General features: G+C 39.8%; 2 protein-coding genes across 12 annotated transcripts in view; one reads left to right on the top strand and one right to left on the bottom strand.

The window, feature by feature from the left end:
• MCM9 (minichromosome maintenance 9 homologous recombination repair factor) overlaps positions 1–23,733 on the top strand; it is a 126,610-nt gene that overhangs the window by 18,506 nt on the left and 84,371 nt on the right. For 9 of the 11 annotated variants that reach the window (XR_009495990.1, XR_009495991.1, XR_009495992.1 and 6 more), the window contains 3 exons: positions 1,135–1,335; positions 5,472–5,597; positions 6,945–7,064. Coding sequence is in view for 5 of the 11 variants with exons in the window: in XM_059890139.1 (XP_059746122.1) it covers positions 1,135–1,335; positions 5,472–5,597; positions 6,945–7,064 (447 nt within the window). In the remaining 6 variants the exon portion in view is untranslated. Of the gene's footprint in view, positions 1–1,134; positions 1,336–5,471; positions 5,598–6,944; positions 7,065–20,846; positions 21,912–23,733 lie in introns of those variants that run through there. The other 2 variants (XM_059890141.1, XR_009495993.1) reach the window with 2 other exon arrangements.
• ASF1A (anti-silencing function 1A histone chaperone) lies at positions 10,553–23,406 on the bottom strand. Its single transcript, NM_001076493.2, has 4 exons — positions 23,079–23,406; positions 17,111–17,226; positions 12,454–12,630; positions 10,553–10,952 (listed from the first exon to the last, which is right to left on the bottom strand). Exons 1-4 carry the CDS (start codon positions 23,185–23,187, stop codon positions 10,740–10,742), a joined length of 615 nt encoding a protein of 204 aa, NP_001069961.1. The 5' UTR covers positions 23,188–23,406; the 3' UTR covers positions 10,553–10,739.

Here is a 23,733-nt window from a genome sequence, read left to right on the forward strand (position 1 = left end):
CATGTATATTATCATATGTGAAACGAATCGCCAGTCCAGATTCGTTGCATGAGACAGGGTGCTCGGAGCTAGTGCACTGGGATGACCCAGAGGGATGGTATAGGGAGGGAGGGAGGTGGGAGGGGGGGTTCAGGATGGGGAACACATGTACACCTGTGGTGGATTCATGTTGATATATGGCAAAACCACTACAATATTGTAAAGTAATAAGCCTCCAATTAAAATAAATATATATTAAAAAAAACAAAAAGAATGGGAGAGTGTCCATAAGTGGGAAGGAACCAATCAAGAAGAATCAAGTGGGATTTTTGCTTTCATAGCTTGTGGAGAGGAGCTTTGAAATAGAACAAGTATTCATTCATTTCTTGGTGCACTCATTCTTTTGTCCTTTAAAAAACAAAAAAGGTGAGTGAACGTTAATAAGTGTACTTGAGTAAAAATGAATACACTGGGAACTAGAAGTAGTATCATTGTACCCATCATCACAATATTGTCTGCTTTCCTGACACCGGTTGATTGTGCAGTTGACCCTTGAACAACAGTGCTTTGAACAGCATGGGTCCACATATACACAGGTTTTTTTCAACAGTAAATATACTAGAGTACTACATGATGCACGGTTGGTTGAATCCACGGATGTGGAACAGCAGATTTGGACTTGAGCGTCCCCGGATTTTGATATCTGAGGTTGATTCTGGAACCAATCCCCTGGGAATATTGAAGGACAGACTGCACTTTATCCTTCTGGCTCAGTCCCCACCTCTTGATTAAATGAGAACGACATGGTTACTGTTCTGAGAGGATGAACATTTCACACAATAGAATCACAGTGAATATATCATCCAGTATTCTCCCAGGGACAGGTTAGAATTTGGTGTGATTGTCATATGGCAGATTAAGAAAAATTAAAATGCTGGCTTTAGCTTTTAGCTGTGCAAATACAAGTGCCTGATTAAAAATAAATAAATAAATCGGGACACTGTGTTCTTTTGCCCCAAATGGTTTCTAGAGGAATGTGCACCACTCTAAAACCCTGGTGGGGTAGTGGTTGATTTCTTGGTTCTGGTCCTTTGTGGAGTTTGTGCCCAAGCAGGCAGGATGCTACTGCTGGATTCACTCAGTGCTTTTTTCCAGGTGATGACATCACTATTTATGGAGTTGTAATGCAGCGGTGGAAGCCCTTTAAGCAAGATGTGCGCTGTGAAGTGGAGATAGTCCTGAAGGCCAATTATATCCAAGTAAATAACGAAGAGTCTGCAGGGGTCAACATGGATGAGGAGGTCCGAAAGGAATTTGAAGACTTTTGGGAACACTATAAGAGCGATCCTTTTGCAGGTTTGTGATTAAGGGTATGGAGCTGATATTTATTAATGGCATTTCATTCATGATGTTGGTGATTTACATGCTGTGCATCAGTGGCTGTGTTCTGAGGGAGTAGCTTTACCAGTGCCTCTAGCTATAATCTCCCTTTAAAGCCCTTTTCTGGCATAATCCTCTCTGTTTAGTGATCTTACTGGAAATCCCAAGAGATTTTCCATTTCCAACTATTATTTTAATATCTCTTATCTGGCCAAAATAGTTTCAGAGTTTTCTACCTTCTTTACCAATTATAGTTCCTCCTTAAACAGGCAAAACTCATTCTGTTATGAAACTTTATTCTGTTAAAATCATTTCTCTTCTGATTCATCTTGTATCATTAAGACAGCTTCACTCTTTTACCTAAAAGATTTAAAAATATGGAATGGTAAAAAAGATGATAAGAGAGATGCAAAAAATCTTTGTCATCACAGCAAAAATTTCTGACTTCATAGTCAGAAATTACACTTAAGATGTAATTACACAGATGAAAACATTATAGCCTTTGGGTTTCTAGAGTATTTTTTATTAAAAAATCCCAACTATATAAAACACCAATTAAATCTTCAAGTGTCTGTTTTCATTCTTTCTTGGAGGCATCTTCTGAGAAAAATAAATGGAAGCCAATAATAGACTATTTCTGAGAAGCTTCACCTCAGATCTAATACACAGTGATTATGTATCTTAAATCATGTATTGAATTGGACAGATATCATTCCATAAAATAAGACTTTCATTTGCTTTAAATACAAGCAGTTGGCTTTTATTTTGTGGGATTTTTTTTTTCTTTTGCTTATGTGTGTAACACATATACAGTGGTTATCAATCATTCTTTTATCTGATCCATACAGAAAGAACCAAAGGTCTCTGTATTATAGCTTCATTAAGCAAATCTTTTACAAATCATGTTGTTCATTCGCCTAAGTCGTCTCTGATTTTACGACCCCATGGACTGCAGCACACCTGGCTTCCCTGTCCTTCACCATCTCCCAGAGTTTGCTCAAAGTCATGTCCATTAAGTCAGTGATGCCATCCAACCATCTCATCCACTGTTGCCCCCTTCTCCTCCTGCCCTCCATCTTTCCCAGCATCAGGGTCTTTTCCATTGAGTCGGCTCTTTGCATCACGTGGCCAAAGTATTGGAGCTTCAACATCAGTCCTTCCAGTGAATATTCAGGGTTGATTTCCTTTAGGATTGACTGATTTGATCTTCTTGCTGTCCAGGGGACATTCAAGAGTCTTGTCCAGCACAATTAGAAAGCATCAATTCTTCAGTGCTTTGACTCTATGAACCATATGTATTTTTAAATAAGTTTTTTTACTTAACATTGTTTCTCCCAATCAGTTCCCTACAAAAATCTGTAACAGTGTTAGGAAGGGCATCATACAGGGCTATCAGAAGTGCTATGTGCTGTTGATCAAAGAGTCTATCTTGTTTTAATTAGAAGGCTATAGCTATACATCTTATTTACCAGATGAAAGGAAGAAATAAATATAATAACCTGTGGGAAATGTAAGTAGGAAGACAGGGAGAAAATGAGGCAACATTTTTCTTTTTAGTATGAAGATTCTGCTTTGTTAGTTTCCTGAGTACCTATTATCAGCCATATCTTAGCATTTCAAAGTGTGTGTGTGTGTGTGTGTGTGTGTGTGTGTTGGGGGCGGAGGGAGGGTGGTGAAGGTGGGGAGCTGTATCCAAAGTGTGTCTTCATTTTGCTTGTCTAAAGACAGACATTACTATATTGCTCAGCTCTGGGAGGTTGGCTTGCTTCATTAAGATCTGATACTGTGAGTGCCGACAAGGAGCTGAAGATTTTCTTGTGATCTCAGGGATCCCCTGACCCTGATGCTTCGAGGACGGCTAGAAACCCAAAGGGGTTGGGTTCTGTTGGGCCATCTGAACCCACTCCAGGGTGACTTATCATCTTAGACCTAAGTTCTCTTCATTGGGGTAAATAATGGCCATGCCACAAGAGTGGATTACATGGGCACACTACTAACACAGTCTAGAACCAGAAATTTGCCCCGAGGAGGAGAGGAAGGAAAGTGTTGGTGTATCATTCCCCCTAATGAATTCTCTTCCGTGATAGAGTCATGAGAGCTTCTATTGCCATGACCCAAGGAATTAAGTTCTTCAACTTTAGATAACAAATTTAGGGAATGGACCTTCCCCTTTGCCTTTCTCTGGTACCTCAGATCTGACTTCAGTTTCTCTTTTATGATGACCACAGTGTGAGGAAATGGTGAGATAAGAAATAGGCACAAGTAATACAGGTATAATAGTTTCAGTAGCTCCTATGTGCCAGGCACTATTCTGTGTGCTGTGCAATAATTAACTCCTGAACAGCTCTATCTGCAATACCATTATCATCTCCATCTCACAGATAAGGAGATGGAGGCGGAGAGAGTCAGAACCTTGCCCAAGGTCAGGCAGCTAGTAACACTGGGCTCTGACCTGAAAGCCCATAGGAAGTGCTTCCTGTCAGCACATTAGTCAGGGAATCCACCTTTACTCAGAAAGCTGGCTCTCTGACAGCTTTGGCTTGAGTGTCTCCCAGGCCAGTCTGTCCACTTGTCCCCTGCTTACTGAAGCTATCGTTTCTTTCTATGTGTAATTTCTAGATTCTGGTCGGAATTTATGTACCTGCTGTCAGGTCTTAACTATGTAGATCTCAGACATTTCGTCTTTTTCTCTGGGCTTTCTACCTTGGAAAAGGGAAGGAATCCCTTTAGCAGTTAATGAAATTCCTCCCAGGGTTGACTAATTCTTTTTTTGGTTCCTGTTTTATTTACACTAGAATGTTTTCTTTCTTCACTACTTCTGCCATCCCAGGTTACATCACCAGAGCTTAATTGCCACTGAGTCAATTTTGATTCATTACAAAAGTAGCCTTTGTGCATAGGGCCATAAATTATGGAGGAACCCCTTTCCTTTATCTTGGTGAAAAAGCTTCTGGAACTGGTGTCATCAACTAAAGTAGTACTTGTATGATTATCTTCCTCCTCAAAAGAGCTATCACTGAAACATACAAACTCAAAGTTAAATATAAAAGCCCTCAGATGTGCAAATTAGTTACCAGCATGAGGACATTGGGGTTTCCCTGGTGGCTCAGATGATAAAGAATCTGCCTGCAATGCCGGAGACCTGGGTTCAATCCCTGGGTTGAAAGGATACCCTGGAAGAGGGCATGGCAACCCACTCCAGTATTCTTGCCCAGAGAATCCCACGAACAGAGGAGCCTGGCAGGCTGCAGTCCATGGGGTCACACAAAGTCGGACATGACTGAGCGACTAGACACACAACATAAAGACATTAATTTCTGGTAACGTGAATGTAGACACACAGAGTGCCATCACAGTAGTGAGTTCCAAATAAGGCAAACTCAGGAAAGGCTGGTTAGAATCTATGACCTCATTGGTTGGTCAATGACAGAACGAAATATCTAAATTATTCATGGATGGGATAGGCAGATTTTTGGATTTAGTGTCTGACATTTCTAGAAACAGAACCTAAGACAATGATAACCTCTTACTTAAAGCATGTGATCAGAAGAATCTTAAGAACTCCAGCTTGGACTCCTAGAGTTGTTTATAATGATCTTCTAAATATCCTGATAACACAGATACTGAGTCTAGATAAAACAGAATTTACCAAACTGCTCAGAGCAAATGCTGAATTGACTCACAGGATGGGTTGATTTTACCTCTTTTATACCTCTGAAGAACCTCCAAGTACCTTACATAGTTTTCTACAGTCTGACTCATTGTTTCTGAGAACACCTTCCTTTTATTTAGGAGTGGAGTAATTTTACTGAAATTACTGCACAGGAAGTGCAGCTGGTATTAAGGGAATATGCTAGCCTGATGAGGGAGAAAAGAGATTTCTCTCTGTCCCTTATAAATATGCTAAATTTATAGAAACTTAAAACAGGTGGCAGCCAGAACTTTTCATCTCAAGGCATTGATAAGAAAAGGACTTTTAGGAACAAAACAACATTATTCACTCCTTTTAGTCAGATCATTTTAGAGTGTTTATAAGAAGATAGGACAGAAAGGGAAATTTCAGTTAGTATTTCTTGAAAAATTATGATAACTCATCTTTCTGCTTTTCCTAGGAAGGAATGAAATATTGGCCAGCTTGTGCCCTCAAGTTTTTGGAATGTACCTAGTAAAGCTTGCTGTGGCCATGGTGCTGGCTGGTGGGATTCAAAGAACCGATGCTACAGGAACACGGGTCAGAGGTTGGTACCCATTAAGATTTCTGAGAAATACTAACACATACAGTAAGAAGAGAAGCTACGATTTCCCTTTGCTGAATGAAAAATTGCTTGTTGAGCTTTATTTTCCAAATGCAGTCTTTTAAAAACTGACAGTTGTTCACTGTCTAATACTCAGTCCAACATCAGGAACTACTTTGTAGAATTCCAGTCTTTCCAAAGACTTTTGCCTATAAGGGAGCCACAATATAAAATCTTTGTTTCTTTTACTGTCTGTGTTTTTCATTGGATTTCCAGTCTTTCTCCTGTCTCCAAGTCAGTGTCTCTCCATCTGTGCCTGTCAGTGTGTGTCTCTTAGACTGTTGCTCTCAGTCACTGCCTGCTGGTTCGCCTTCTGCTGGTGGGCAGCAAATATGCCATCTGCTGAGAGGTGCTACTGTAGGTCACGCATTCAAGCCAAAATGACTCTTAAGTCATTTCCAAATGGCAGGGAGCTCTTGTGTGGTTAAAACACTTAACTGACCTGAATGGCATAAATTAGGTTTATTATGGCCCTCATATAGGTAGTATAAGGGCCATAATAACCAAAGGCTTAACCAAAAGACTAAAAGGACATTATTGTAAACCAGGTGTTGGTAAGGACTCAAAAACCATACTGTACAGTATAGAATAGTAAGTATAATAAGGTTTATGCATATTGTATTTCTTGATTACCTACTGTTACAAGGCATTCTGCTAAATGTTGAACTTCAATAGTATTTCCCTATTAATATTTTCAGAAAATACTTGAATATGACTGAATAAATTTGCTTGGTCAGTGAGATAACATCTGCCACAGGATATTCACATGTTTTTCTATGTTACATTCAAAAAGTAAGAACTTATAAGATAGATGTTTCATGAAACTACTAAAATTTTCATAGAATGAAAAGGTTTTCACTTAACTGTTAGAATCATAAGTGATTTGGTGTTTATAAAGCACGTACAAAGTCGCAGACACTTATAAGTATACTTGTATGGATGGATGGAAAGAATTAATCACAGTAGTTTGATATTTAAAATAAATTAAATAAAATCAGAAACTTTATAAGCCAAAAGTTTTTTAAATGTTAAACACAGTCCCTAAACATCTGGAACTAGAACAAAAATCTCTTAAAAATTAATTTTAAATGCTGCACTCAGAAATCCAAAGACTATTATTTATTTTGAAAGTTAACTTTTCTAAGGACATTCTGGATAAAGTCTTCCTTGAATGACCTTAAACTAAAATACTATATAAAATAAAAATTGTGTGAGCATTCCAAATGGACCATTTTTGACTAATTATGAGTCTTTTCATAGCAGTTAGAAACTTTATTTATGCTTTTCTAGGTGAATCTCATCTTTTATTGGTTGGGGATCCTGGCACAGGGAAATCTCAATTCCTCAAATATGCAGCAAAGATTACACCAAGATCTGTGCTCACCACAGGAATTGGATCTACTAGTGCAGGTATTTTATGTGATGATTTCAGTTATTTAATGTTACTTCAGAAGCTAACACAATGGTTATTTTCTTGTGAAAAAGTACCTGTAATAGGATATATTTCAAGATTTTTGTGTTACTGCCAAAAACCTAATATTCAGCATTACTTTTGTCGCTCTAAGAAAATATTTCAAAAGCTCCACCTTCACTTATTTTTCAAAAGCTTTTTCCATGTGTCTTTTTTGTATCTTAGTTTTGAATGATTGTGTTCAACGTTCTCATTCTCTAGTGATTACTTTTGTACATGCTTAAGCAGCATCTGTAATTCTGTGAAGACCCAGCAAACAGTGCTGAAACTAACTAAATAGGGGTAAAATCTCACTTTACAAAGTAAATAGATGGTATAAAGCTTAAGGCATTTTCATACTCATGGATCTCACAGACAACAGTGATTCCTGCTAAAAATTCTTAGGTAGAAAATGTGTCTTAGATGTGGAAAGTGTACTTTTATCACTGCAACGTGGAGCTTCATTCATACACTGTAATGATTCTTCAACAAGTACAGTATATTTAAAGCCTTTGCTGATAGAATGTTAAGATTTGATTATAAAGTGACTTTAGGAAAAAATTATTTTAAAGGACATGTTTTGATGCCATTTAAAATTTCTACACTGTTTTGACTGGGAAAATATTTCTCCTGTTCTCCTATAGTAGGCCCTTTGGTTTCATACATTTTACAAATGTTACTTGTTAGGGATGTCTACTGTCCATGGCCTGTACTCAGATTTCTTATGAGAAGCTTATATTTGGAAACTTATAAAGTAGGAAGTGCTCCATTATGGTCCTTAGTAATAAGATCTCTGTTTTAAGGGGTCTCAGCTTTGAAATATAACTAAACAGTATATTAAGCACCGACAGGAAGGGATTTGTGGACTGAGAAGAGTAGACAAGCTTTAGGGTACTGGAAGGGGAAAAGACAGGAATATATGAAGAAGACTTCATGTGCATTTCAAAATTTTATGACTCAGTATTTTAGAGTTCTGTATTAAATGATATTAACAATGAACGAATAAAAGAGTTTCCCCAGTAATGACATGGAATGTTTCCTAATTATTATATGGAGTGTCAAGAAATAAGACCAGGCTAATTTGTGGACTACTAGTATTTCAGAGTATTTGGACAGTTTTAAACTGAATGGCTGCTGAATTCACTGAATTAGCACTTTCTGTCTTATTGCCAAGGTTATAATCCAAATATGAAAGAAATGGCAGGTAGAAGGAATATAAATTTTAGAACTGTAGATAAGTTATTGCTACTTCTAATCCACCCAAAGGGCCAGACTACCCTTTATTTAAACTGTATCACAACCCATTAGAGGGTCTATTCATCGGTCAGAACCAGCACTTTCAAAACAAAATACAGTAACAGATACTACAGTATACTAGTGCACAGAGAAGGTGCACTATTACGGGTGTATTATGTGCAAATTGTTAATATACATACTTGTGTTATGGGGGTCATACTTAAACTTCTTTTTTTACCATAGATTACAGTAAAATGTTTTGAAAACTGTTGCCATTGACTTTCTTGTTAACTAGAAAACCTCAAACCTGAGGGTTAAGACCAAATGAAAGCCTAAGGCTATATAAGATTATAAATGAACGAATGCACGCATGTTTCTCAGACTTCGGCTTGTTCTCTCAGCTCCAATGATAGCCACATTCCCTCTGGCCTACTTGCCTATTTCCTTTGTGGCATAAGTAATTTGTTCATGTTTATCTTCTCAGGACACAGCTATTCACTATGATCAGAAAGGGAAAAAACATTTCCAAACTTTCTAGCTGTTATTTCAGGCAGTGTCTAGCTAAAAATAAAAAATAAAAAACAACCTATGCATTCTAGTTTCTTAGTTTCTAATGTTTGAATACTCTTTATTTTTTAAAATTATAGAACCATCAAAATGTTAAATAAGAGAGAATAGTTTTTAAGCTTCAAACTTCTGTGAAAATTGGCTGTCAGTTTACAAATTGATTTAAAAACCTAACTGTTTGATGTCAGTACAAATCAATCATAATTAATCAGGATAAAAACTCAGCTGTGAACTGATTTGGTAATTTGGCTTATATATGCTTTATTTCTAATAAGCATGTATTGTGTTCCTGTTATATTAATCACTGAGCTCTTGGTTGGAAAGTATTAGTTTTATTTTCATTTTAATATTTTAACATTTTCTTTTAATTGCAATTAGACAAAAATGAAATTTTCTTCATGTTGTTTTAACAGTCGTACGTATTTTACTTTTAAAGTCTATGAACTAGTTAGTGGACAGTATTTTAATTATCTGGTATACTAAACTTCAGAGTTTAACATTTAGCAAAATTTTGCTTCACAAAGTCACTTTGTAGAATGACAGGAAATATATACAGCTTCAAATCCATATTCAGACATATGCCCCTTTCCCTTCCTCAAAATAAATGCTTTTAAAAAGTGCAGTATAAAAGTTTTAGCTATGAAGGCACTGCATAATTCTGTATTATATGGCTAATGTCTTGATTAGCAGCAAGAGTGATGAGAATATTCTACACTTAATTTACTGGAACATAAGAAACTTTTTGAGGAAGGACTTAGCTCTCATCAAAGAAAAAGAACCTTTTGTCCTGTTTAGTTAATGCATTCCTTTTCAAGATTGCTTTTAAAAAACCTCATCTGAAAAAGCTATCTAGAAAATGTCTACCACAAATATTGTACATGAGTGTCGGGAGATTCGGAGAAAAGTACTTTATGTGGAAATATATATAGTTTCATATGATAAAGCTAAATATATATTTCCAAATCTACTGTTTTTATATAAATGCTGCCAACAACAGATGACTTGTCAAAACAGTTTTAAAGGGCTATGTTCATAGTATTTTTTATAAATCTAATGAACCAAAGTCATTATACTCTTCTATTCTTAAACTTAGGGAGTTTGTATCTGCTTCTGACATGTTGAATTCACTGGGTAATGATGATGTATGATTCAAGAACTGTTGTGATGTCCTAAACTGTTATAAAAACAAAAATCATAGGCAGAGGACCTTATAAACAATTACCCACATTTGTTACCTTAGAACCAAACTGAATGCTGTCTAACATTATATGAATAGTAGACATAAGAGGCTTCAAAGTGGCCTGGAAAACTAGATCTTGAAGTTCTTGGTCACATATAGTTTACTTCAAATCCCTTCTTTAAGGGTATGCCGGGAAAAGAACGGAAATTTGCCCCTTAAATCAAACCAAATTATGTGTTATCACAGGAAGACACATTTAGTTGAAGTGCACTTTGTTCTTTCAAAGGTTAGTTAAGATAGTGGCCCAAAGATTATTATCCAAGAGGCTAAGACATCTTTACAACCTGGTCTAATGATTCATTTTTCTTCTTAAGTGCTTTAATTACATATAGAGGAGAAGAAAATAATATATATGTTTTAATCAGATTAGTTTCAGAACAAATAAAATAACACATTAGAGAAAAACTTACTTAAAAATAGTTGTATTTATATTCCACAATTTGCTCAAATACTGGTTTTCTTATAAACTTTCTACAGGATGTTTTTTAAACAAATTCTTCACATTGCATCTTGACTATGTACTTACGGAATTTCAGGGAAATAGTTCTGTGTGTTTTTATAGCTTAATTTGTACTAAAGGGATGGCAGGTGGTCACATGCAGTCCATGTGGGATTCTAACATGACATTTAGTGAGTTTTCTGATGTGGACCATCCCTTTGATGCCGAAGGTAATGCATCTGTTGAAAGAAGTGACGGTAGATTTGGATTACTGCTCTCTGCATCTTCCAGTTTTTCTGTGTTATCTTCCCAATTAATGTGGAATCTTGTTACTCTGGGATTGGATGCCAAAATATTCCTTTGAAGCTAGAGGATAAAGGAAATATATAAATGGTAAACACTAAGAAAGTTAGATCACTGTATACAGATAGACCTTAATAGAATGGTTCTTTATATTTGTACTCCTAAAGCACTAATTCATATACAAACTGAGTGAGTGAAGTCGCTCAGTCGTGTCTGACTGTTTGCGACCCCATGGACTATAGCCTACCAGGCTCCTCTGTCCATGGGATTTTCCAGGTGCGAGTACTAGAATGGGTTGCCATTTCCTTCTCCAGGGGATCTTCCCAACCCAGGGGTCGAACCCAGGTCCTCCTACATTGCAAGCAGACACTTTACCATCTGAGCCACCAGGGAAGTCTTCATATACAAAGGTATAAGTCAAATAAAATACACTAAACATAACTAATAAACGATAGGGCTGCAGTAAAGAAATTGTTTTAGCCTAATGGAAACAAGATGTGGGGAGCCTGAAGGAATCATTCAGATCTTTTACTATCCAACAAAACATCTAACTCTATCCTTATTTCTTAAAAGGGAGAGAATCTCTTGAATGCATCAGAGGATGCTTCATTTAACAAATTAATGTGCTTTCTAGATTTTGATGTGGTCCTTCTTCAGTAATATTTTCAAGTAAAATGCAAAGTATCCCCAAATAGGACCTTTCATTATTAATGGTTTCCTATCTTTTAATTATTATTGCTCATTCTTAGACAGAATATTCTAGTTCCTTCTCATTTTGCTATACAAGTAGCCATACAGGTAACTAATAAATTAGAAAGGGAAGGTTCCACATCAGAATAAAAAACATTCTAGCCTTATTATCAGAAAGAAGAACATTCCATTCCACTCCCATGTAATGTTTCTTGCATGGTCTGGTAAGATAGTGTTATGTTCAATATCACAAAAATCACGAGTTACTAAATATTATAGTTCCCAATGGAAAATCATAAAGTACTTGGTATTTCTGAGAATATCAAGTCACAGACTTCAGGTTCACACTCAGAAACTTAGCTGTTTTCACCACCAGATAATATTTAAGACCTGTAGTTTAACCTTTGAGAATAGCTGATGAAGCAAGGCATATGGGAGTTTTGAGATAACAATGTTCCTATGAAAAACAAAATGTCCCCCTACAATTTTGAGATGTTACAGACCAAAATATTATGGAATAATCAGTACAACACACAGGAATTTGAACATCCTAAAGACGGAAATAGATAGAATCATGATGTATGGGGAATGCCATACAGGGAGCCATTAACAGAGACCTGCTGGAGGCACTTTCAGTTTTCTAAATCATCAGACTCTCAAGGTGCCTGACCAACATTAACTGCTAATAGCTAACCTGGAGGTAGCTTTGAAGTCATCCATGGTAAGGGAACAATGATTGGCTTGCTTAGTTGGCACAAGGACCTCAAATTTATTTTGTCTCAAAGCCACTTTCATAGTGTACTATGAAATGGCAACTGCTTAAAAAACTGTACAGTAAAATGAATGAAAAAGGAATAATGAAAAGGAGTATTACCTTAGAAAAGTCTGGTTTTACTGGCGGATTTTCCCTTAATTCTGTCTCGGTATATTCATTATTTACATAATAACCAACTCTAATAAACTCTTGACCTCGATAGGTGCACGTTATTAGCACAACTGTTACACCTACAGCATCTGCATCTGGAATGAGTCCCGGGTTAGGTGCGTCAGCCTAGAATCATGTAAAAAAAAAAAAAAAAACACGGCACAAAGTGTTGTTAACCATAAGCAAAACTGGAGTTTTGGTTACACTGAGCACCTTCAGTCAAGGGCACAGCAACCAAAACTTGGAAATCATACTGGGAAGGCAAATGCTCATTTTTGAAACTGACTTATAGCTAGAAAATATAGCTCATACATTTCTCCACAATATGCCTAAGTACCTGAAAACATCACCATGTCTAGAGGAAAATACATGTGGCTACTGTGTGTGCGGCTACCGTGTGTGCTGGTTCATGACGGATTATGCAATATTCAATTATAAAACCTTTTATAAAATATAGTAAACAAATCAATAGTCTTATTGAGTCCAACCTTCCCAGTCATAATTTCAGACCTTAAAAATTAGTAAACATTTAATTATCCCATACAGCCTTTTGGCAGCACATGTTTATTATCCAGTTTCCTAGGACCCATATTCTCATATCCAGTCAACACCCCCCACCCCTCAGAGATATTCTAATAGGAAATTAATATAAAACTGAAAGTGGAGTGGAAATAGTTTTATAGCAGAATTTCAAAAAATACAAATAGTCCCACATACTATGGAAATTCAGTGAAGGTAGAGATTGTTTGAGGCAGATCTTGTTTTGAATCAAACTGCTCTAAGCTGAAACTTGAGGCAGGTGAGCTAGAGGTGGCTGAGAGCTCAGGCCCTGTCCACAGCCACGTGGAAGACAGGAAGGACTTAGTTGGAAGGCGTCACAGGCTGGGGACAGGCAGTGGTAGCACTGAGCATGGCCGAGAGCAGCCACTCTGATGGCACGAAGCATATGAAGTCCCACAGACTGGCTACTCTTGCTGCGACACGAAGGGCCATCCCTGGGCCTGGGTGAGCGCTTCAGCTCATGCCTCAGCTTGGGAGCACTTCTGACTGGTGTTCTCAGGCCATTATCATTAAAGACTCGTGATTACTATCTACCTACCACAGGGAGGTGACACAGAAAGGCACCGGACACCCACCTAGTCACCTAGACTAGAAGCCTGTCACCTCAGCTTCCCTACCTCCCACATCTAGTGGGTCTCAGTGTCCACCAGCTCTGAAAGCAGAATTGAGGTCTTCGTCTCTCATCTGGAATATTGCTAAAACTGCCCTGCTGGTCTCCCCCAGTGTTAGCCTAACTGCGCCATGGCCAACATGCTGATGCTATCTAAGTGCAGATCTATTCCTATCCCTTCACTGGGTTTGAAAAACCTCAGGTGATTACCCTAATTTCTGACATAAAACCCCTCAGTTTTTAGCTTCATTTATAAGGCCCTTCACAATTGGTCTCAATCAACATTACGGTCTCTTTAACTCCACCTCTTGGTCTAGAAATGTAAGTTCTTTAAAAAGTAGTAATAATTCTTCATGCCTTTGTGTCTTGCATATATTCCTTCCCTAACTTGCTGAAAAATTCATCTTTGAAGCTTGTGTCAAATGTATCCTTCTTAGTAAGGCACTTTCTAATCCAAACATATAATTAATAGCACTCTTTATGCACTCATATTATTTGACACAATGTCTCTATTAATGTATTCCAACAATCTAAATATGTTTACCCTTCAAGCTTCCCTAAAATTCTAAGCTTTATCTTGGGCAGGAGTCCCATCCAACTCTGTGATCTCAAGTCTGGCGTGGTTCTAGGCACAGTATATACTGAGTATTTTGAAATTTATTCATAACTCAGTTCCTGCCCTTACGTGGTTTATGATCTCTTTGGAGAAACACCAGAATAGAACAGGGGGCCTGAGAATATGCTGTTTGCCTTTGGGTAGAGATGGGAAACAGAGGTGGTTTAGTGCTATGGGAACCTCTCCCACTATTGCTTCCCATCTCCTCAGCAGATTGGTTCTAAGCATGTTTGTGTTTTAAAATTTGTTTGCTAAAGGATTCAGCCTGAGCGAAATCAAGGAGAGAAGCCTGCAGGCCTCTCAGATGATTTAGGATGGAGAAGTGATAAGCAGAGATCTTTGACTCCAACAAGCAATACGAGGTAGATGTCTGGGCACCTTCCTGCTAGCCTTTGACACACTTAATTAAGAGGAAGGCATTTTATTTGGAGAGGCAAAATCATGGCAGACCAGGAGAACACTATGGTAATTTGTTTCAAACATAAAACACAAAACTATTTTAGTACCTTTCTGCTGATAAGAGTGAATTCAAAAAAACGCATAGGCTGAACACGTGATCTAGGTCACATTGTACTTCCTCTGTACTTGTGGCAACATGTGCACACATACCAAAGTGAAAATCACTACAGGGAAATACTTTTTAAGAACCTTTCCCATAGCACTTAAAGCCCAAAGTTGAGGAATATTCTTAACCAACATAAACACATAGAAAAGATAAATTTTTAAAAGTTTGTTTAAAAAATACGGCATGTATTTGCAAGTTTTTTTTTAAATCAGCATTGAAAGGTATATCACTACACCTCAAGTTTCTTGATTTGAATTACGAATTATCATCTTTGAAGTGGGCCTCCCTGGTGGCTCAGATGGTAAAGAATCTGCCTGCAATGAACAAGACCTGGGTTCGATCCCTGGGTTGGGAAGATCCCCGGGAGAAGGTCATGGCAACCCACTCCAGTATTCTGGCCTGAGGAATTCCATGGACAGAGGGCCTGGCAGGCTACAGTCCATGGGGTCACAAAAGAGTCAGACATGACTAAGCACAGCACACATCTGAAGTATAGGTTCTCTAGGCTTGTGGATCAGAGCAAATAGTGCTTCTTTATATAACAATTTCAAGAAGCTAAGAGAATAAAAACTTAGTTCTCATTATAGAAATAGGGAGCTGTCTGTCACTGATTATACTTAACTGCTTTATTCCTCATGACATTCTTATGAGGTAGGCTATTATTCACAGTTCAGAGATGACTGGCGTGGCTAGGAGCCTGACTGAAGTCACATGTCTCTAAGCAGCAGAGTGGGACTAAACCTAGTTTTCAAGTGCAGGGCTTCCCTATACAGGCATCTCTGATACCCTCGTCCTCCGCTAAGATGTCAGTCAGTCACACAACTCAGCTTAACAGCACTTATCTTTTTTAAAAGGTTTTTTTTTTTTTTTTAATGTGGACCATTTTTAAAGTCGTTAGTGAATTTGTTATAAAACTGCTTGTTTTACGTTTTGGTTTTTTTTTTGGCCAGGAGGCTTGTGGGCATGTAGTTCCCCGACCAGGGATCGAACTTGTACTCCCTGCATTGGAAGGCAGAGTCCTAACCACGGGACCACCAGGGAAGTCTCCAACAGAACTTGTAACTAATATATTTGAGCCTTTCAGTCAGTATATGTAAGCTTTCCTTAACCATTTATTTACATATAATACTTGTTGCTTTTTAATAAAAAGCACTAAGGCTAGGAGACCAAGATTCTGAATTCAAATTTAGGAAAGAGGAGGGAGCAGTGGTAGCTTGAGAGATAGGTTTGAGTGATTCTTAGCCCATATCTTCTGGGATTATTTAACCAACAGTATTCATTTAAATTGGCCTCATCTGTGAAGTGAACCAAGTGAGCTCAGGGATAGAAGATTTAGCTTTTTTTTTCTGGTTAAGTCTTCTCAGTGGGTTCTACTTAAATAATGGAATTCTGTTGGGTGGCAAAACTTGTAAAAAAAAAAAAAAATTTAATAATAGTTTTTTAAAAAACTATGGCTAGTTACTCTTTGGACTATTATAAACATCTTCCTCTAATAAACATGGATAACTGAGAAGTGACTGGATAGTTGTATACAACAATTTGATGTGCACTGAAAGGAGTAGTATTTTTCAACACAGAAGACAATGTCTGAAGCCTTGGCACAGACCTAAATACTGTCAGTGGGATCGGAGAACATAATTATCTATTAGTAGAGTTTCTCCTTATAAATGACAGAGCTGTGGATTTGTAATAGTAACCCTCTATAAGAAGTGTAGGGGAGATGCTTTAGTAGACCACTGGACTTCCAGTGACCTCAGATCTCACAGATCTCTTATCTTCTAACATACCTGGTAACCTAGCTGAATTACTGACTCAGTAATGCTAAAATAAAGTTGTTTTGTTATATCATTCCTAGTGTCTGAAACTATAATCTGAAAATGCATATTACTGATGATCCCAGTTAGTAGTAAGCATTTTGAACCCCTGTTTTGGGCTGCTGGACAGCCAGCCACCCTAAAGGTTTCATACTCAGAGGCTATTCACAGGAAGAGTGCAAAATTAACCATCACATGTGTGCTGCCACAGTGAAAGGTTAACTGCGTGCTGTTCAAACCCCGAAGTAAAAATCACAGGAACACTCTCAGCACGCGTAACCAGGAGGTGGCATTCCTTCATGACACATAAACTTGTTAAAACATGAAAGAAGCAGATAAAAAGTGAATGCAGTAGAACCAGAATGATGTAGCCCAAAGGAAAGGGCTGAGGACCATTTAGAAATGTATTTGGCATACAGATATACCAAGAATAATCTTACCTGAAATACAAACATATGCCGTCCTGCAGGAACAGGGCCCACTAAAACAGAGTCTAAAACTTGATCGTATTCTTCACTTTCTGCAGAGCCCACATAGATAATTTTCCATTCCAGGTCTAGGGTTAAAAACCAAAATATTATTTCATATTCAGTAATTACAAGATGACATCAAAGACCCTTTGAATGTCCACTTACACCATTTATTGGCTGCTAAAATTGGCTTTTCATAGCAGAAAATCCAGAAACACACCTAAGTGCTCCTTATAAAATTTGTACATTTCATACCAGTTTCTCACAGTGCTGTTATGTGAAATACTGGTTCCTGGTCAGGGCATCTCGCGAATGAAACAACATGGCCAAAAGCTTGGGAAATGCTCTTGAGGATTTATAAAGCACACTGGCAGAACAAGGGGTCTGAGAAATCCTTCAGTAAAGAACACCAGTACTATTAATCCGGTGTTTCCTAAATTTATTTGGCTAAGGAATCCCTCTGCCTTTTCTGTATGTCATCATTTAACCTGCTAAACCCACTTTAGAAGGGCTACCCCGTATTATGCATAGATCCAGATCAAAGAGCTCCAAAGTGGAAAAATCACTATTTGCCAACTTCTCCTATGGCTCAGAAGCCCCTTAGGGCTTCAACTCAACTGTTAAAGGTTCACAGTGGGTTTCTCCCTCATGGCACCCCTTCCTGTCATCCATTCTTTACATTGGGAAGAGGAAACAAAGGTTTCTTATACCACTTGATGTGTCAGAGTATACACTGTGGGAACAGGCATGAGAACAAGAAAGAATAAAGTACAAGCCAAGTCACTCCATGTAGTTCAGTCATTATATGTAATTCAGAGCACCCTTGACAGTGTGCTCTGTGAGAAGAACCCAGAGATGAGTACAATGACTGCTCTTTGCAAGCAGCCTCCTCATTAGTAGGGGGAGGAACACCATTCCACAAATACAAATTCTCTCTCAGACCTCCTGGTCCTCTGAGGATGTTTGGCACTGTGTGGCCTGCCTCTTGGATCCACTCCACAAAGTCTACACCAGCACTCGGGGATGGGGGCGGTGATGTTTCTGGGTCACCTATGGAGAATCTAATGCCTTCATGTGTTGTCATTCTTGTATAACGTTGTAGCTCTTTTTGTTCCTTAAATAGGTACCAGGAATAGGCTAGGCATTACTTATTCATAGTGTATTATAAACTGCAGTTTATTGAAGTAAGAGATCCTTTAGGTTTCTTCTTTCTCCTACTGTGTCACGGTTCTGTCCCAGACCTCGGCCACTTTATCTTCAATTTCTAGTACATTTCTAGATGCAGGGTCCTACATCTGACATCTCGTGAGATTATCTATTTGCTGATGAAGATTAAGAGAGGGAACAAGCAGCATGAGTATCTAGTCAGAAGGAACAGCAAGTACTAAGGCCAGACAGCAGGCACAGGCTTGAGAAAAAGCAAAGCCACCGGGGCAAGAGCAGAATGAGCAGGAGAGAAAGCAGCTGACTGTGAGATCTGGAGGTGAAAGGTGTGGCTAGAGGATGCAGGGTTTGGAAGTCATCGTAAGGATTTTTGGCTTTTTCATGAAGTGGCATGGGAAGCCACTGGAATGTTGAATGTTGAGAGGAGCGACATGGTCTGATTTTCATTTTGTGTGTTTGCATTAGTCGCTCAGTCATGTCTAACTTTTTTTTGACCCCATGGACTGTAGCCCACCAGGCTCCTCTGTCCATGGAATATTCCAGGCAAGAATACTGGAGTGGGTGACTTTCATCTTAGGAGGATCATTTTAGTTGCTGTGTTTAGTAGAGACTGTAAGATGGCAAGGGACAAAGCAGGAGGATAGTTCAATTGAGGCAAGAAATTATGGTGTCTTGGACCACATGTAGCCATAGAGGGGAGAAGTAGTAACATTGTGGATATATCCTGAAGGTGGAGCCAGCAAGAGCCACTTATTTTTCTGGGGGCAGGGAAGGGAAACCATCAGGAGTTCCAGGGATAAAGAAGGTAATGAATAAGTGGAGATCATATATCTGGTAAAAATTTAGAAACTGTCCATATGTGAAACCTTGAAAATAGGTGGGATTCCAAGGGAGTGAGCCCAGGGGGCTCTCCAAAGTTAAGAAGTCAGGGAGATAGGATCAATTAAAGTTTCCCAATTAGTGGCCAGTGAAGCAGGTAACCCAAAAGTCAAGTGGAGAAATGGTTTTAAGAAGAAAGGGGTATGGAAACTACTCAACTAGCTAAGTAAAAAGACTGGGAATTGTCACACAGAGGTTTCCATAATTCTTTGTTCATTTCATAAGTATTTGTACTACTATGGATCGTGCTCTTGCCTTAATTGTTATAAGCTGGCATTTGTGGTCTGGTGCAAGAACATGGTTATGACTTATAAACCTCCCTTTATAAAATACTTGGGCATTGGCTTTGCCACCTCACACCTGTTATTCAAAACCTCAACAGCTTTGTAGGTATCACATGGGTTTAGTTATACCTGTTACACAAAGTTGAGACTCTTGATAGGTTAAGTAATATACCCAAATTCACACAGCTAGTAAATGGAAGAATCAGAACCCAAGCTATGTCTCTGTGACTCCAAAGCCTGGGCTCTTTCCAAAAATCTAAGGAAGATAGATTCTTCCCTTTTTAGCTCTCAAATCAACAGTGAAATAAAGGAATTTAACTGCGGGAGGTGGGAAGGCATGGCTGAGGGCAGAGGCCAGGGGGATAGATAATCTAGCCTTAAGGAGTACAGGCTGTAACTCAGGGTACCTTAACTTTTATGCTATGGATGCTTGCTATAGCTACCGAGTTTAAAACGCACAATACTTAATTTATAAATTAGCATCCGTTGTTTTGTTCTTAATCTTTTCTTTGAACCTAGCTTCATTCCCTTGCCCCCTGTATTTGAAACAAGAAGGGACAGGATGAAATGCTTTACACGGGTGATAGTTTGAAGGAGTTTACTCACTTATTTAAAAAGTTAACTGTTTCATTTAATCATGGTAATGTCAGTCTCCCAAGTGTCTCCATTTGAGGTGGGAGTGAGGGAAGTCACCATGTAAATTTCAAACTAATTACTCTATTTGGGAACACCTGTGATATAGGGGGACATATGTAGTCTTTGTGAATTAGTACAAACCTGAGGTTTTAAAGTATGAAGCTTCATTCAGTTATGTTTTAAGTATGTATTCAACTGACAGCTCAAAGTATTGATATTGGTCAACATTTTTTAAAAAGGCTCCATTCAGTAAAGAAGAGAAATCAGCAATCCACAGAAGGTATAAGAAAGTCAGCAGTAAAGTCAATGAAAATGTGTACAGGCTTGGTGACCATCAGATCAAACACACCCAAGGTCTCCTATCTCCCGGACTTTACAGGAGAGCCTCTCCTTGTATCTGTGGATTGCTGTCCTACCCCTGTAGAGGTCTTATAGTAGATTTCAACTAAATTCTCTTAAGTACTCAGACTTTTTCTGAAGCAAAGTACTCAAAGACTTTCTGAAACAAAGCTACAGGGCAGCTTTTAAAGTAAAGTAAAAATACGTGAGGGCTATTGACAATTTAAAGTATGAAAAATGGCGGCCAAGCTTTGGAACTTGAAACAAAATTATACAGTAAAAATTTCTCATTGGACTATTCTATAGTTCACTTTCAAGAACAAATATTTTAAAAAACTGTAGCATAAAAGATGGGACTACAAGAAGTCTTTGCTAAGTAAACTCTATTTCCTTAATCCACACAGCCTCTAGGTGGAGCACATAAGCATGGCACCTTTTTGAAAGATTCCTTTGCAGCTTCGGTATGACTCAGCTTGAACTCTTAAAAAGTACTAAATAAATGCCCAGTATAAATGCCTGGGAAGTGAGGTAGACAAGTCAAAGTAAGGTGTATTCCTGACATCAGTACTGTAAAAATTCTGATAGGATTCAGCTTGGTTCTGAAAAGATCCCATTACAAATGGAACACATCAATGGCAGGTTTCAACCATCCATTGTCAAAGCCCTGTAACAACATCCTGAATCATCTAACTTCCTTGTTGAGAACTGGCTCCTAAAATGGAAGATATCACTTGAGAAATACCAGTAATTTCAAGAAGTTCTAATGCCTAAAACACTGTAGTATAAATTGGAAGGGACTCATTTATTGTATTTCTCTTGCATTTGTCAACTTTTATATGCGATTGATTGTAAAACCAAAAAAATTAGTCTAGTGGGCATGAAAATGGGCCTAGTGGCCGAAATGCTTATGGCAGTTCTTTAGTAACCAAATAGCTTCAAAGTTTGGTAATAAGGAAAATCCCCTTTAATTTTTATTAGCAACGGCCCATTTAAGAATTAGTTTAATAAATGAATTGTCTTTCAAAATGTGCCTACTATTGTATGTGCATATATGCTTTATATTTGTAGTAGAACTACAATGTACGGAACAGCACACACTAAAGTGGTAATTATGGTTACTTTTGAGTGACAGGGAGGCGGAAGGTACAGAGGACTGTTACTTTATATATGTATGAACAACTTTTAAAAAGTTTATTACAGTGAGCATATGTTGGTTTTCGTAATTGAAATAGTTTACACGCTACCTAAAATACATTATACAGGGATTAAAGGATAATTTTTTAAGTGAAAATGCTTTACATGCCTTGATTAGCATATAATTTAAAATGTATTTTGCTAAACATAACTGTAAGTTCAAACAAAGTCTGTCCCCTATTTAGCTGTAAAATTACCATCGATGAAGTTAAACTTTTTTTTCCCCTTGAAATTTTGAAAATGGAGCACTGGATGGTTTTAATAAAATCGGAAAGATCTTGGCAAATTTTAGCTTTCTAAATTTCTTACTGCACATGCTATATGTCTTTCTGAGGACCTTAAAACGAACTTAGAAAAAAATACTAAATTTTGCATTGCCATCAGGACTTTATTTCCTAGCCCACTTTTGTGTGTTATGTTCAGGGTATTTGGATGTGGAGTTGCTGTAATTAGATTTCAACACGTTCTTGAAGGAAGTCTTTCAAACTACCTAGAAGCCAGTGATTAAGTCCTGGAAATTATCTAAATATTTTACTTATTTCTGCTCTCACGTTAAATGTAACTTGCTAGCTTAGCAATACGTTTCTTCCTGAGAAAGAGGAGAGAAGATTTCAGTCACTAAGGATGAGGAGCCCACGTTGCTCGGGGCGAGCCTGCGCGCCAGCATCCCCGGGCGCCCCGAGCATCCTGGGTGCCGGCTGGGGAGCGCCGGCCCGGGAGCACCCGCGGCCCCCGGAGAGCGCCGGCCCGTGGCGCCGAGGGGCGAGCCTGCGCCCGCCTCCCCCACTGGTTGGTCCAGGGAGCCAGAAATCAGCGCGAGGACAGCCTCGCTCCCCTCCCCGAAGCGGCCGGGCATGGCCACCCCGGAGAGTCCGGTAACTCCAGCGTGAGCGCTAAAAATGGATGTGCCTCTTGCTCGGGGGCAGGAAGGTGGGCAGGCGGGGCGCCGCGCTCGTCACCCGCGGAGAGGAGGCGTCGTGACGCCGGGGTCGGTGGCCCAATTCTCTACTCTCGGTAAGATGGCTCCGCTGCGAACTCGCCGGCGCCGACCACACACATGCCTCTGCCTTCCCACCTCCTCGCCGGGGCCGCGGAGGCCGTTGGGTGCTCGGGGCCAGCCCGGCGCGACCCCCGGCCGGCGCCGCGGGCGCTACTGCGGGTCTCGCGAAGCGCCCGCCCGCCAGACAAAGCTGACAACATGGCTACCTCCGCTCGAACAAGTTCCTCGCAAGTTGAGCCGCGGCAGGCGCCCCAGCGGCGGCCGAACGCTGCGCGCGCCTGGCCGGCCGTCGTCCATCAACTTCAAGTTTCCCTCCGCAGAGCCGAGCCCGCAGCCCGCTCGGCGCCGAGCCCCGGCCGCCCGCGCGAGGCCGGGCCCGGGAAACTTTCAACGTCTGCAGCCCGCAACTGACAGCCCGGCGGCGGGCGGGCGCCCGACTCACCTTCAGACAGGTCCTCGATGCACTCGAAGGTGATCTCGAACTGGAATGGGTTGTAGAAAGGAGAAGGGTTATCCAGCACCACTACATTGTTCACCTGAACCTTTGCCATATTTTGAAAAAAACACAAACAATGGGGACGGGGGGCTCGTTGCGGCACAATAAAGTCCAGCGCGCGGCCGCTCGGGAGAGCGCAGACCCCCGCCCCGGCGCCGGCCCGACGTCGTGCAGCGGCGACTTGAGAAACTTTTTTTTCCTCTTTTTATTTACACGGGAACACTCCACAGTGTTTTGCAGCTTTCCTATTTCACTAAACTACAGCCCATTCTGCTCTGATAACTAGCAGCGTTGCCCGCGATTGGCTGTACCCGAGCTCTGACCCTCCTCCTCCAGCGAGGGCCTCCGCGGCGAGCAAGATGGGCTCCCGCTCCCGGAATGGACTTGGAAACTTTAACTGCGGCTCCACCTGCTGGTGTGGATTAGGACAAAGGCGGAGAACAAAGTGAGTGGAATACGGGCTGGGAGGCCCGCGCGGAGGCCGCCAGCGGCGGCGGCGGCGGGGGGAGGGGCGGCGCAGGCCCCGCCCCCGGCCCGGCGGCTCCCGCGCCTCACGTCGGGCGTGGCCGCAACGGGGCGGGGTCGAGGGAGGCGTGGCCAC

Source organism: Bos taurus, chromosome 9 (genome assembly GCF_002263795.3).
Source record: "Bos taurus isolate L1 Dominette 01449 registration number 42190680 breed Hereford chromosome 9, ARS-UCD2.0, whole genome shotgun sequence".
In the NCBI taxonomy this organism is placed as follows: Eukaryota; Metazoa; Chordata; class Mammalia; order Artiodactyla; family Bovidae; genus Bos; species Bos taurus.

Bases quoted from the DNA above. Each gene is read 5' to 3' on its own strand.
- ASF1A (NM_001076493.2), bottom strand. From the start codon at position 23,187: ATGGCAAAGGTTCAGGTGAACAATGTAGTGGTGCTGGATAACCCTTCT. The intron at 17,227-23,078 runs GTGAGTCGGGCG...TTTTAACCCTAG, and splicing joins CATCGAGGACCTGTCTGAAG to ACCTGGAATGGAAAATTATC. The intron at 10,953-12,453 runs GTAATACTCCTT...TTTATCCTCTAG, and splicing joins TAAAACCAGACTTTTCTAAG to CTTCAAAGGAATATTTTGGC.